Source organism: Chiloscyllium plagiosum, chromosome 24 (genome assembly GCF_004010195.1).
Source record: "Chiloscyllium plagiosum isolate BGI_BamShark_2017 chromosome 24, ASM401019v2, whole genome shotgun sequence".
Classification (NCBI taxonomy): domain Eukaryota; kingdom Metazoa; phylum Chordata; class Chondrichthyes; order Orectolobiformes; family Hemiscylliidae; genus Chiloscyllium; species Chiloscyllium plagiosum.
In genome coordinates, this window is record NC_057733.1 from 8652317 (window position 1) to 8667541 (window position 15225).

At 40.4% G+C, this 15225-nt stretch overlaps 1 protein-coding gene across 8 annotated transcripts in view; it reads left to right on the forward strand.

Moving 5' to 3' along the window:
- LOC122562012 overlaps nt 1–15225 on the forward strand; it is a 51173-nt gene that overhangs the window by 16148 nt on the left and 19800 nt on the right. For 6 of the 8 annotated variants that reach the window (XM_043714401.1, XM_043714406.1, XM_043714403.1 and 3 more), the window contains exons 3-4: nt 10412–10505; nt 12692–12741. In XM_043714401.1, the coding sequence (XP_043570336.1) occupies nt 10412–10505; nt 12692–12741 (144 nt within the window). Of the gene's footprint in view, nt 1–10411; nt 10506–12691; nt 12742–15225 lie in introns of those variants that run through there. The other 2 variants (XR_006315186.1, XR_006315185.1) reach the window with 2 other exon arrangements.

A 15225-nucleotide genomic window follows, 5' to 3' on the forward strand; every position in this document is an offset into this window, starting at 1 on the left:
ATTACTTGGACAAATGAATTGATTGCAAATTGTGTTTAATTAATTTGACTAACTAGTTTTTTTGATGAGATACTAGGGATGATTGATAAAGATAAATACAATTAATGTAGAATACATTGACTTCCAAAGGATTTGTGATAAAATGCTGCACAACATCTGTTTGTCAGCAAATTGAATCCTGTTAAATGAAAGCGTCAGTGGCAACGTGGATAAAAAGTTGGCTAAATGACAGCAAAACAGAACATTGGTGAACAGTTATAAAATCAAATGCTGGCAATACTCCGTGGATAAAGCAGCATTTGTGGAGAGAAATAAAATAAATATTTTACAACAGTTTTCATGAGGGGTTTCAACCTGAATTGTTAACACGTACTGTCCCTCTTTCCTCGTTCTCTCTCTTCCTCTCACAATATGCAGATGCTATTAGATTTTAGTATTTCCAGAATTTGTTTTTATTCCAGATTTTCAATATATGCAGTGTTTTGCTTTCATCGTGGATAGAATAGTTTCTTTTTGAGGACTGGAGGAGGTATTTGGTGGGGTGTTTTCAAGGCTAGATATTTTGCTCGTTACTAATTACCTAAACTTGGGCGCACACTCATTTGAAGATGATGTAAGGCTTAGAAGGATTCTGATGATAAGTAAGGTGGACAGTGATAGGTTTCAAGAGAATGTAGACTAGAATGGGCAGACATGGAGGAATGTACAAAGTGATAAGTTTCAGTAGAAAGTGTAAGGAGAGCAGCTCAAAGGGAAGGGTATAATTTTAAGGCTGTCCAGGAATAAAGGGCTTAGGGATATAATTGCATAAATTGTTAAAGGTTAGGTGGTAGGATGAAAAAGCTGCTAATATGGAGTTTTGTATTTTACATATACAAGTAGACAGTACTAAATTTAAGGAAGTTATGGTGAAATTCAATCAAACACTGGTGGGGACTCAACTGGAATATTGTATCCAATTCTGTGCACCACACTTTTTAGGAAGGATCTGAAGGCATTGGAGAGATTGCAGAAAAGATTCATGAGAATTGTTCGGGGAATGAAAGCCTTCAGTTATGCGTCCTTATGAAAAAGATGTTTGAGAGGAAACTGGATATATATATATTCAAAATCGAGAGATTGAACAGCTTTGGGAAATAGCAACAGGTTAAGGGACTTTCGAGGGAAGATTTGGAGAGTGGTTTGCAAGGATAGTTGGGTCAAGTATTGGATTTTTGAGCAGAGTGGTGATAATGCCAAGTTGAAAGGCGAAAGAGACCATACCTGAATACAAGTAAGCTTTGTAATATTGGCTAACATGAGTCCTAAGAGAGAATCTGTTCTGATGAAGAGTCACTGGTTTTGAAACAATTAATTCTGCTGTCTTCCCACCAATTCTACCAGACCTGCTGAGTTTCACCAGCACTTTGTTTTTGTTTCAGATCTCCAGCACCTGCAGTTCTTTGTTTTATGTTATTAACCCAAGAGAATGTTGGATGAACACCAGTTTAGAATCAGAGTATCAGTGGTGGGTCTCATGGACAAATTAAATTAGAAAGGGCATGAGGGGAGATCTGAGTGAAGCAACAGAGATAAGAGTTCTGGGCTAGGGCAGTGAGTCTATTATAAAAAATTTGTTTAACTTCAGGGAGGCAAGACACAGAAGCAGCGGTTTGGGATTGTCATGAAATTGCAAAGAATTTCATGAGCCCTTTGCATTTTTTTTGGAGGTAATAATGGAAGGGAGAGGTGTTTAAGAAGAGAAACTGGGGATTATTTTGTGTTACCTGTGGCGCTTGTAACAAGGAAGGTAAGGTGTGTTGAATAGGGAATAAGGGTTACATTCACTTGAATTGCAGTCTGACTGTCCTCCAATGCAAAATGGTAGTGAAATTGTTTAAAGTCTGCTCAGTCACATTTTCAGTGTCAACATTACTTTTATTTTGTGTTTGTGGATTGTGTAGGGGATTCATGAACCAATAGATATAGTACTTGACATCCAGTAGCCACTCTGGTTTGTTGTGATGGTTCAAATGCAGATGGGTTGACTGGACTGCCATGACATTAACGTATATTGACTGTTATGGACCAGGCTAGACCCCCTCAAAACATTTCAAGAAAGTAGCCTGGGCCCTAACAGTGCTCGTTGTTTTAAACAGGTATAAAGTGGATATTCCAAGAATTATGCAGCTGGCCCAACCACTTGGGTTTAAACAAAACAGAATTTAGTTGCAAGATTACCGAATGAAACAAACAAAAGCAAATCAAATGTAGAATAACATAACCTGTTTGAAAATCCAACAGATTATCTTAACTTAATGATGCTGTTCCAAATTCCTGCAACAATCCCCATAAGCATCCTTTGGCACAAAAGGTAAAATCAAATGCAGGTCTTACAGGAGAGATTCAGCAAGGAATACCTTCCATGTAGTTGTTTCTTTGACCAGCCTCAAAATTGACTGCTTTCTCTGAACAGCCAGACTAGACCAAACCAGAGAAAAGCTGAGCGGGAAGAACTGGCCACTCCCCTTTCAGTGTAAAAGTGTTTTTTTTTTAAACTTGAAAGCCTTTTTCCTGAGGTAGTATCTGTTAGATGTAATCAAATTGGCCCTACAACTCATCCAAGCCAGACCTATCAGCAACTCTGCCTTTTACGACACTTCTGGGGGAAAAAAAAACCAAGGACCACATGACCTTGTTAAAGGAGCAGCATCGTCACATGACTAAAATCAGAAATTAACCTGAGAGTGGATGTTTAAGGAATGAAATTCCATCTTAAGGTATCTTCAGAGTTGAAAGCAGTGTCCTCAAGTGACCAGAGTGCACTGAATAATACTATGGGAAATCAGCAATCCTTGCAATATTATTTATTCTCTCCATCTGCCTATCTCTGATAAGAGGTATGGAAGTGTGAGCCTGAGTAGATACCAAGAAGGAGGCAGAGAGTTGGTCAAGATAATCAAGGATTCAGTTAATGTCATAATAAGGCTACTGGATGTCAAGTACTATATCTATTGGTTCATGAATAGAGTAAAAGTAAAAGTAAAATGGAGGTGCTTAAATGATTAATCAGTGAAGCTTTGAAAGGAACAAAAAATATCGTTTTCTGAACCGATTTCTTATAACCCCTGTGTACTCATGTGGTGTGGGTATCAGTACAAAATAGGGTACTAATCTCCGCTGTTTTCAAGGTACAACCTAATTGCTTGTTTTCCATCAATAAATGTAACCTTGTTGAATTATTCATAGATTATCTACGATAGTAACTTCAGTGATAATCATAAATACTGCATTTTCTAAATGTAAGGAAGATAAATGGAAGAGAATTAATGAAATTAGATTATGCAAAAAGACTAATAGTAATTTCATTCTCTTTCGTACTTTAACAGTGCTTTTTTTTTAATCTAAAGGGAAATATTTCTTGAGTAAGATATTGTAAAATGGATGAGTTCTGGAATTTAGCAGTCACGTCTCACCCACTAGACCCTTTCACCAATACTTTAGCTGATTCTTCAGCCTTCAAGCTATCTTTTGCATTTCCCTCCTTTTGAAGCATGTTTCCACTGGATTTTATGATAAACCTATCCCATATGATCAGCATGATTCCAGTGAACAAGAAACTGAGTATATATTGAATAATTTAATGGAGGTTGCAACATTGAAAGAGAGGAAGCATTTTCATGTTTGTACTAATTCTAGAAATCGAACGGTTCTGATGTAAAACGTGATGAGGCTGACATTACTCTGCCCATAAATCTGCTCCTTCTTTCCCATTTAAATGAAACGGTGAAGATTTGTATCTTTTCGTAATGCCTGTAGTTGAACCACAGAGACATTAACCTCCTCAACCCTATGTCATGTTAATTTCCTTACTGCTAAAAATCTCTGGTACACAAAGAAAAGATGCTTCTGCCTTCCATGATTATGTCAGGTCATCTGTGAAAAGAGTTGGTCTTTAGGTTGCATCCCTTGATCAAGGATGTTGAATTCGGGGTCTGTTCTTGATAGCCACATAATATTGTTTCCAAACCTCTGCATGCCTCGCACCCTTAGTAATCTGAAAAGAAGTAAGAGAAAGATGTGCTGCTCCTGTGTGTGGTCTAAATAGTCTGTCCACTCAAAATAGGGCAAAGTACAATTGGTGCTTGTGTTCTGTTTATCGTGTGCCTTCTCCACAGCCAGTGAACACAATGTCACTGGATCCCTTTCTTCAGCAGCTCTGTCAGCCTGAAATACAAGTTTGATTTATTGGAAGCTAGTCTCATTTCTTTCCTTGTCACTTTTATGGATCAATGACTAGTTGAGACGAGAGACTATTGCATCTTTAAAGGGAAATAAGGACAAAACTTTGAAACGTGGGATGATTGAGGGAGGGGAGCATGGTGAAGTCATTGGTTTGGATCAATGCACCAAAAGTCATCTGATTCATATCAAATGGGGCAATTTGTACCTTCTGCGTTATGGTTCTAAGGCATTATTCATTTATGACTAAAGCAGACTCCAAATTGAAAAATAAGTGGCTTATTTTGATGAGTGTTTCCTTCAGTAAATTCCTCTTCAGTTAGAGGATGGTTGTCATATTTGTTATTGATTTGTTTGTTACAGGTTGTAGAAAAAATGTAAACTGGTGACATTTGAAGCAACTGTTTTATTTATTCATTTAAAGGATATGAACATTGCTGATATTTATTGCTCATCCCTAATTGTACTTGGAAAAAGTGTAAGTGAGCCACCTTGTAGAAACCACTGCAGTCCATGTGGTATAGATACAACATGTGGTGTTAGTAAATTCTAGCATTTTGATCCAGCACAGATAAAAGAACTGTGATGTAATTCCAAGTCAGGATGGCATGTGATTTAGAGGAAAGCCTGTAGTTGTTGCTTTCCTATGCATCTCTTGGCCACCTTCTAGAAAGCAGAACACCAGTTTGGAAAGTGCTGCTAGAGAAGTCTTGACGAGTTATTACATTGCATTGTATAGATGGTACACAGTGCTACTAATGTGTGCTGGTGGTGACTAGGATGAATGAAGTGCTGATCAAGCAGGCTGTTTTATCCTAGATGGTGATGAGCTTTTTAAATGTTGGAGCTGTATTCGTCTAGGCAAGTGGAAAGTATTCTATTACACTCCTGACTTGTTCCTTCTACGTGATGGATGGGCTTTGGGAGGTCAAGAGGAGAGTTACTCATCACATAACTTCCAGTCTCTAACCTGTTTCTGTAGCCACAGTATTTACATGGGTGGTCTGGTTCAGCTCCTGGTCAATAGTAACCTGCAGGATGTTGTGGTTTGGGATGGTACAGGTATCCCCCACTATCCGGAAGCACAACATTCCTATGAAATCTTTTGTAAGCTGAAATGGCTTAAAGCGAAGAAGCATTAATTTATATGGGAAAAACTTTACGAGAAAAGGCAAAAGCAAAAATCCTCTTCGGATTCCTTTCGGTTAGCGAAAACAGGTACTAATGTAGGTCTTTCATAAAAGCGAATTTTCAAAAGGCGGAGGTGACCTGTAATGCTATTGTGGTGAGGAGCAAGTATTAGATTGTTTCTTGTTGGAAGTGGCCTGAATGTTATCCAGGTATCGCTGCATGCAGGCACAGACTGTATCAGCATATGAGGAGGTGCAGCTGGTACAGAACATTGTGCTTTTATGACCTTATGATGAAGGAAAGATCATTGATGAAGCACTTGAAGATGGTTCAGGACCCTGAGGACCTCCTGTAGCAACAAGCTAAGGCTGAGATTTGGACCTTCAGCAGCCACAACAATCTTTTTTTTGTGCCAGGTATGACTACACTGTGGAATTTTTCCCTGGTTCCCATTGACTTCAATTTTGCATGGGCTTCTAAGTGTCACATGCAGTCAGAATCTGCCTTGATGGCAAGGACAATTGCTTTCACTGCCCTTCTGCATTCAGTTTTTTTTATTCATATTTGGACCGAGGCTGAAATTAATCCTCCAGTCAAGTGACCCTTTATGAGGAAAGAAACTAGTTAGCAATCTGTTGGAAGGAGCATTTGGAACTTTGGAAAATATGTTTGGGAATCTTTTTTAAATGTTTGAAACCTTGGTTAGGATGTTTCTGTTGTAATGTATATGATTCCTTTATTTTTCACACTCATTCAAGTCTTTTAGTAAAGCACCTTGTTAAATTTCAGAGAAAATGGTTTGTGTGTTTTTCTCTAGGCACCATATGTAATTGGTTTGCAGCTGTGATACTGTTACAATTAAAGCAGAGGTCTAGTGTTTCAACTTATGGTAGATTTGTCATGTTTATAGGAATGCTGCAATGAAATGTGTTGTTGAAATATCACACACCCAAATCTTGTTGCCGGTGAAAAGCATTTAACTGCAGAGGAGAGGGTGTTAACTTCCTGCAAAGTGTTTTTGATTTATAGGCTTTCCCTTTAGTTGGCATCTTTTTGACATGAATGGGAACATGAAGGCAGTTACAGCTGCTCAACAGATGTCACATAACTTGTATTATTTTTTCAGGAAGCTCAGTCAGATCAAATAGAGGTATACAGCACAGAAGCAGACCTTTCGGTCCAACTCGTCCATGCTGACCAGATATACCAATCCAGTCTAGTCCCACCTGCCATCACCCAGCTCGTACCTCTCCAAACCCTTCCTATTCATATACCCTTTCAGATGCCTTTTAAATGTTGCAATTGTACTAGATTCCATCACTTCCTCTGGCAGCTCATTCCATACACGTACCATCCTCTGAGTGAAAAGGTTGCCCCTTAGGACCCTTTTATATCTTTGTCCTCTCACCCTAAACCTATGTCCTCTAGTTCTGGAGTCTCGTTTTCCTCCCCCCCACCCCCAAATGCCCCTCATGATTTTTTAAGCCTCTATAAGGTTACCCCTCAGCCTCCGACGCTCCAGGGAAAACAGACCCAGCCAATTCAACCTCTCCCTATAGCTCAAATCCTCCAACCCTGGCAATCTTTTCTGAACCCTTTCAAGTTTCGCAACATCCTTCCGATAGGAAGGAGACCAGAATTGCATGCAATATTCCAACAGTGGCCTAACTAATGTCCTGTACAGCCGCAACATGACCTCCTAATTCCTCTATTCAATACTGACCAATAAAGACAAGCGTACCAAACGCCATCTTTACTATCCAATCTACCTGTGACTCTACTTTCAAGGAGCTATGTACCTGCACTCGAATGTCTCCTTGTTTGGCAACACTCCCTAGGACCTTACCATTAAGTGTATAAGTCCACTTTTATGCATTTCAAGGCATACAGCACCACCACCTCTGTGGTGTTGTCATCTATTTCCCTACAGGATAAGCACATGGATGATGATGGGATAGTGTAGGGGGACGAGCTAAGAATAGTTCACAGGTTGGCGCTACATCGAGGGCCGAAGGACCTGTTCTGCGCTGTATTGTTCTATGTTCTATATTCCATTACTTCCATATCCTTTTCCACAGTAAATACTGGTGCAAAATACTCATTTAATATCTCCCCCATCTCCTGCAGCTCCACACAAAGGCTGCCTTGCTGATGGTTGAGGGGACCTATTCTGTCCCTAGTTACCCTTTTGTCCTTAATGTATTTATAAAAATCCATTGGATTCTCCTTAATCCTATTTGCTAAAGCTATCTCATGTCGCCTTTTTGTCCTCCTGATTTCCCTCTTTAAGTATACTCCTACTGCCTTTATACTCTTCTAAGGATTTACTCAATCTCTGATGTCTATACCTGACATATGCTTCCTGCTTTTTCTCAACCAAGCCCTCAATTCCTTTTGTCATCCAGCATTCCCTACACCTACCAGCCTTTGCTTACACCCTAACAGGAATATACTATCTCTGGACTCTCGTTATCTCACTTCTGAAGGCTTCCCATCTTCCAGCTCTCCCTTTACCTGTGAACATCTGCCCCCAATCAACTTATGAAAGCTCTTGCCTAATACAGTTATAATTTGCCTTTCTCCAATTTAGAACTTCAACTATTCGATCTGGTCAGTCCTTTTTCATCCCTATTTTAAAAGGAATAGAATTATGGTCGCTGGCACAAAAGTGCTCCCCCACTGACACCATAGTCACCTGCCCTGCCTTATTTCCCAAGAGTAGGTCAAGTTTTGCAACTTCTCTAGCAGGTGCATCCACATACTGAATCAGAAAATTTTCTTGTACACACTTAACAAATTCCTCTCTATCTAAACCGTTAATACTATGACAGTCCCAGTCTATGTTTGGGAAGTTAAAATCCTCTACCCTAACCACCCCATTATTCTTACAGATAACTGAGATTTCCTTACAGATTTGTTTCTTAATTTCCCGCTGACTATTAGAGGGTCTATAATACGATCTCAATAAGGTGATTATCCCTTTCTTATTTCTCAGTTCCACCCAAATAACTTGGATGTATTTCCAGGAATATCCTTCCTCAGTGCAACTGTAATGCTATCCTTTATCAAAAACGCTGCTCCCCCTCCTCTCGACTCCCTATCATTCCTGTAGCGTTTGCGCCCTGGAACATAAAGCTGCCAGTCTTGTCCATCCCTGAGCCATGTTTCTGTAATTGCTATGATATCCTAGTCCCATGTTCCTAACCATGCCCTGAGTTAATTTGCCTTCCCTGTTAGGCTTCTTGCATTGAAATAAATGCAGTTTAATTTATCAGTCCTACCTTGTTCTCTGCTTTGTTTCTGCCTGCCCTGACTGTTTGACTTGCTTCTTTTCTCAACTGTATCAGTCTCAGATTGATCTCTTTCCTCACTATCTATCTAGGTCCCACACCCAACGTTAATAGTTTAAATCATTCTGAGCAGCTGTAGCAAATCTCTCTGCCAGACATTAGTCCACTTCAAATTCAGGTGCAGTCTGTCCTTCTTGTACAGGTCTCGTCTACCCCAGAAGAGATTCCAATGATCCAAAAATGTGAATCCTTCTCCCATACACCAGCTCCTCAGCCATGCATTCATCTGCTCTATCCTCCTATTCCTACCCTCACTAGCCCGTAGCACTGGGAGTAATCCAGATATTACTACTCTCAAGGACCTCCTTTTTAAGTTCCTGCCTAACTCTCTCTGTATTCTCCCTTCAGAATCTCCTCCTTTTTCCTTCCTATGTCACTGGTTCCAATGTGTACAATGACCTCCTGATGCTCCCTGTCCCCCTTGAGAACATACTGCACCCTCTATGAGACATCCTTGCACCAGGGAGGCAACACACCATTCTGATATTTCGCTGCTGGCCACAGAAACATCTATCCGTGCCTCGGACTAGAGATTCCCCTTACACAATTAATCTCCTGGAACCCAACGTATCTAACTGCATTAGAGCCAGTGTCAATACCAGAAACTTGGCTGTTTGTGCTGCATTCCCCTGAGAATCTATCATTCCTTAAATTTTCTAAAACAACATACTTGTTTGAAATGGGGAGAGCCACAGAAGATCCCTGCACTTCCTGCCTATATCTCTTACCTTTCCTGGAATTAAACCATCTGTGTGACTGTATCTGTGGCTTTTCTCCCTTCCTATAACTGCCATCTATCACATGCCCTTGCTCTTGTAAATTCGTCATTGCCTCTAACTGTCGCCGAATCAATCCATTCGATCTGAATGGATTTGGAACCAATGACATTTATTGCAGATATAATCCTCAGTAACCCGTATACTCTCCCTAAACTCCCACATCCGACAAGAAGAGGGTATCACTCTACTAAGGGCCATTTTTGCGTCTTCCAATCTGCAGACCCAGAAAACAGCACCGTCTTATTCCTCAACAAAACACTGCTCCAGGCTAAATTAATATTTATAGCTTATTTTTAAGTTTAATTAAGAGACCTATCTCAATAAAACATACAATCAAGAAAGAACCCACTCTACTCACGACTGCAAACCTACAGCAAGGCCACCCTTAAAAGTATTCCCTATCTGTTTCTGTGCTGTGACCTCTCCCAAACAGGTTCCTCCAAGATCAGTTGTGAATTTCATTGTTTGTTAATTTTCCTAGACACACTCTGATGTTCAACGATGATACATGAATTCAACAGCAGAGGCATAACTGCGCTGGTTCACTGTGTCAGTTAGCAGTGTGAATTTCTCTCCCTCTCATAAAACAGTAATTGCTGCTCCTGGAATTCAAGGAAATCATCTCCAACACCTAAAATACTTCAAAAAAGGAGCAGCTTGTTACAAACAGAAATTTTTCCTGTCCTCCATCTCAAGCTGAAATCATGCACTAAGAGTTTATAGATCCCTTTTTTCCTCCTTGACTATATATGGAATCAAGCCTTGCCTTGCATTCCATGAATTCCAAAGAATCAGTAATATGGGTGCTTTGACTGAAGAAGTCGAGTTGTGCTGTCCTGTAAGATTTTACCTGGCTTAAATTTGTTTTGATTTTTGTGAAATGTTTTATGTTTTGCAACAGCCTTTCTGACATTGACCTTGTTTCTGCAGCTCTGTTCCATGTGTGAGAAAACCGGTGCCACTTTAGGCTGCTACATTAAAGGCTGCCCCCTTAAGTACCACTATGCCTGTGCTGTAGATAGTAGTGAGTATCTCTTCAGTTATTTTTGATTAGTGATTGTTCTATAACTAGATACGAAGTACTTGAATTCAACAATTTTGTCCTCTGCAAGTAAAAGTCTCACCATGGTAATACTTTCTGCATTAGAAAGGAAGCTGCTGATTTCAGTTGATGAATGAGTGCCATGTGTGCCAATAAAATGAATTAGGTAATTCTGGTACTACAGTCACTGTTTTGGCATCTCTATAAATTTAAATTATCCAGAAATTCAAACTGAGAAGTTGTATTAAAGTGGCCTTTAGTGTCAGTGGGATCATTTAAAATAACAGGAATGGGCTGTCCATAATTTATTCTATTATTCTAAATAATACTCAAGTTAGATTTGGTGGAACTGACTTGGAGTTGAGGCAGTATTTGGTAAAGTTCATTAAGCTGTTAATGACTAGTCTGAAGTACTGGGTCATTGATGCCTAGTTTTATGTATCGGTACTAATATACTTCAGGCAGAATTGTACTGAACTCACAATATGGAAGACATTTGCTTATGTTCTTATGCAGTGCTGTTAATTCATCCCACTGCATTATTCTCACCATTGTCCCATTAGCAGTGACAAACTAGTACTTTCCGAATGGTCAAAATATTGACTCAGCCCCAATAAGCCTTGCAGTCATGTGGCTGACTATAATATTCATAGCATAATCATTTCATAGCCCCATTGCAGTGCACTAAAATTTCATTGTCAAGCTGATAAAACATTTTTTAATTCATTGTCTGTATTCATCGTTATTTTTGATAGGGGGATGGATTAAGAGAAGAATAGAAAGGGGAAAGGAGGTGGGGTGTGAAATTCTCTAAGGTGGTTCAGTGGGGAAAAAAAGCAATTAAAGCACAGCCAGAGTGTTTGATTCTGTATTGAAACACTTTGCATTGTCCCACTGGGCTGGTGAATGGTTAATGGGATTTGTCAGCCAATACAGTGTGTGATGCATTGGCTGATGGATCCATTATCCTGTATTGACCTTTAGCTTCTGAAGACATCTCCTGTTACAAAAATCTGTGGTATTATTACTTTTCTCCCTTGCCTTAAAAGCAGCAGAGACAGATGATCGCCAGTATGGGAAGCTTACTCAGTTTCCCAGAATGAACATCAACATGATAGTGGTGTCACCCACCCTGCTGTTGTTCTCCTACTGCCTGCCACTGCAAACAATCATATAGCAAGCTGGGCGAGGAGGAAGATCCAGGCTGAAAGGCAACCCACTTCCAAACCTGATTTTAGTTCGGAGTGTGTGCCACCAGAGAGTGAACTGAAGTCAGTGTTAGTTAAGCCCAACTCCTTAGATTAGCCTCAGACAGCACCCCTTACTACAGATCAGACTTGGGGCCTAATTTTTCTTTCTTTCTCTGATCCTGCAAGTGTGAAAAATAAGGTTTTAGTGGTTAGTTCTGCTATTTGGAAATTTAAGTGTAATTGATAAAAATGAACATTTAAACAATTGATACAGTGATTTGGAAAGGATTTTTTCAGAAATGCACACTTGCTGGTTTGGCAAACCAGCCTCCTGAATGAGAGAAAGTTGGACGTTCTGCTTAACAGTGACATGTCTCTTAGATCTGTGGCTATTCTAACAATCAGGTTCCATTCAATACTTGCAGAGGCCCCCAGTCTTCTCTTTGCTGACCATGCCAGTTTCAGTTTTTTCCCTTCTCTGTGAGACCACATACACTCTCCCTCCATGACCTTACCAATTAACTTGAATTAAAGAGAGTGTAAAATGTAATAACTCCATAAAACCTTGCATTCATATAACTTGGCTTGGTCTTTCACTTTTAGATTGAGTTTGACGTGTTAATTGTTATAGAAAGCAATACCATTGTCATTTGCTGTCGGTTCCAGATTATAGGATCTTGCATCATAAAAGGAGGCCATTTGACCCATTTCATATGTTAGCTCTTTGAAAGAGCTATACAGTTACTCCCAATTTTTGGGGCAGCAGTTTTAAAAAAAAACAAAACTAAGAGAGTGAAGTTGATCTTTTTTAAAAAAAAAGGCTTGTGTTTTTTTTGTTGCAGAGTTCAGAATCAGCATGTCAAGTGGTGTTGCAGGGAGTGTTTATGTTTATTAATTGTGCTTAAATTAATTTTAGCTTGTAAAAATATTACTGAAAGCACAGAATGGTTGATGACCCACATTTGTTCTTTCTTCCAGAATGTTTCCTAAATGAAGATAATTTCTCGATGAAATGTGCAAAACACAAGGTATGACATTAATATTGCATTCATCTTTTACCAGGTACAAATTGTGAATTCACTTTACATATTTTCAGAGACAGAATCATCTTTGGATATTTGTTTCTTCTCTTTGGGTGAAATTGTCCCCTCAATGGTGTGGCTTGAGCAATGATAAGAAGGTGGGAAACTACGGTGAGAGTAGAAAAACATCTGAAAACATCTTGGCATCAAGAAGAATTTTGCCCTTAAGCTGTTATGGATCATAGTCATGCAGCATAGATACAAGTCTTTTGGCCCACCATAGAGTCATAGAGTTGTACAGCACGGAAGCAGACCCTTTGATCCAACTCGGCCATGCCGACTAGATATCCTAACCTAATTTAGTCCCATTTGCCAGTGCTTGGTCCATATTCCTCTAAACATTTACTATTCATATGCCCATCCAGATGCTTTTTTAAATGTTGTAATTGTACCAGCCTCCACCACTTCCTCTGGCAGCTCATTCCATACACTCACCACCTTCTGGGTAAAAGAGATGCCCCTTTGGTACCTTTTAAATCTTTCCACCCCCCCCACCCTAAACCTGTGCCCTCTAGTTCTTGTCTCCTCCACCCCAGAAAAAATACCTTGTCTATTTGTCCTATCTATGCCCTGCATGATTTTGTAAACCTCTATAAAGGTCACCCCTCAGCTTCTGATGCTCCAGGGAAAACAGCCCCAGCCCATTCAGCCTCTGAATATAGCTCAAATCCTCCAACCCTGGCAACACTCTTGTAAATCTTTTCTGAATCCTTTCAGGTTTCACAACATCCTTCTGATAGGAAGAAGGCCAAAATTGCTAGCAGTATTCCAAAAGTGGCCTAACCAATGTAACACCATGTCTATGCCAACCAACAAACACCAAACTACACTAATACTATATATCTATTTTTTTCTTCTTTATTTTCTCATCAATATTTGTAGTCATCCAGCTATGATCTAGGGAAATCTAGCCCCATATTTATTTCTCATGGGTTGGATCTAGCTTGCACTGATTGAATATGGTAAATTCAGTAAGCAGCCCTTATTATTATTAAGGTAGGCGCAACTACCTTATTGAGGTAAAAACAATGACTGCAGATGCTGGAAACCAGATTCTGGATCAGTGGTGCTGGAAGAGCACAGCAATTCAGGCAGCATCCGAGGACAGGCAAAATCGACGTTTCGGGCAAAAGCCTTTATTCCTGATGAAGGGCTTTTACCCGAAACGTCGATTTTGCCTGTCCTCGGATGCTGCCTTAAATGCTGTGCTCTTCCAGCACCACTGATCTAGCAACTACCTTATTTCCTTGCATTAGCATCTAACTTAAAACCACACTCACCTATTTATATTTCACTTGCAATTCTCCTTTACTTCATGGCACAAATGCCTGAGTTGTAAATCAGTGCAGGTACATGGCCACTGCAGCTCACCAAATGTTTGTCTTGGCCACCTTGTAGTTGCTGCTTCACAAGAAAGTCCATGCATGCTCCATTGCCACCATTCTGCTTGCTCCTTTGACCAAGCAATTCAGCCACCAGCCTCTCACCATATCATCATGCCTGCGCTCAGACGAACTCAGACACTACTTCAGGCCCTCAACACTTTAATTTGGAGCTCAGGGACATCTGTGATGTGCATGTTTCTGTCAGCTTGCTTTGCATGCAGTGACATGCACATCTTGCTCTCTTAGTAGTCACTCGCTTTGCTGCTTAGTTGAGGCTGGTAGTCACTGTATGCTTCACATTGCTTTCCTAGCACGCATTGATTTCAGCAATGAATTGCACATTGAGTTTGGCAATGGGTCTCATTGCTTTCTTAGTGCAGGGATGTTTCAGCAGCTTGTCATGGTGGGTGTACTGGGCAGACAATCTGTCAGTCAGATAAGGGTGGACATGCCTTTGTGGCACAATGCCACCTCAGTGCCATACCTGCAGCATGTGACAGCAGTTAACGTGACAGACACATTAGATGTGCTTCGAGTAACGGCCATGTATGAAAGTTGAAGGGGAGAAGTCCTTGGGTGGAAGGGAACTACAGTACCTCAACAATCAGTTGGGGGCTAGCCCGATTACATTCATGGGTTTGCCACAGGCAGGTATATGGACCTATTAGAGTCCGGGGAACTCTGTCCTTACAATCCAAGGACTGGGTCATGGTCAGACTTGCAGGTCAAGTGCATCAGTCCAAGAATTGCAGGTGCCCAGTTGGATTCCTGTTGAGACATTGCTGTGGGGGTTGGGACAGCTTCTCTAGCAACAAAACAAAAGGCGGAATAGAGTATGATGGAAGAATAGTTAGTGGTAATGCATGAGCAGAGCAATGGTGCGATGTTCCCGGTGCATGAGTAGGAAGCTTTTGAGAGGATGAAGTCAGCAAGAGCTGTTGAACAGATGTAATTCATGAAGTACTGAGAGCCGTAGTCTGTGACCCTTCGTAGGATGCATGTGCAGTGGCAGAGTCCGAGTGAGTAGCAAGTGGAGATGGTGACA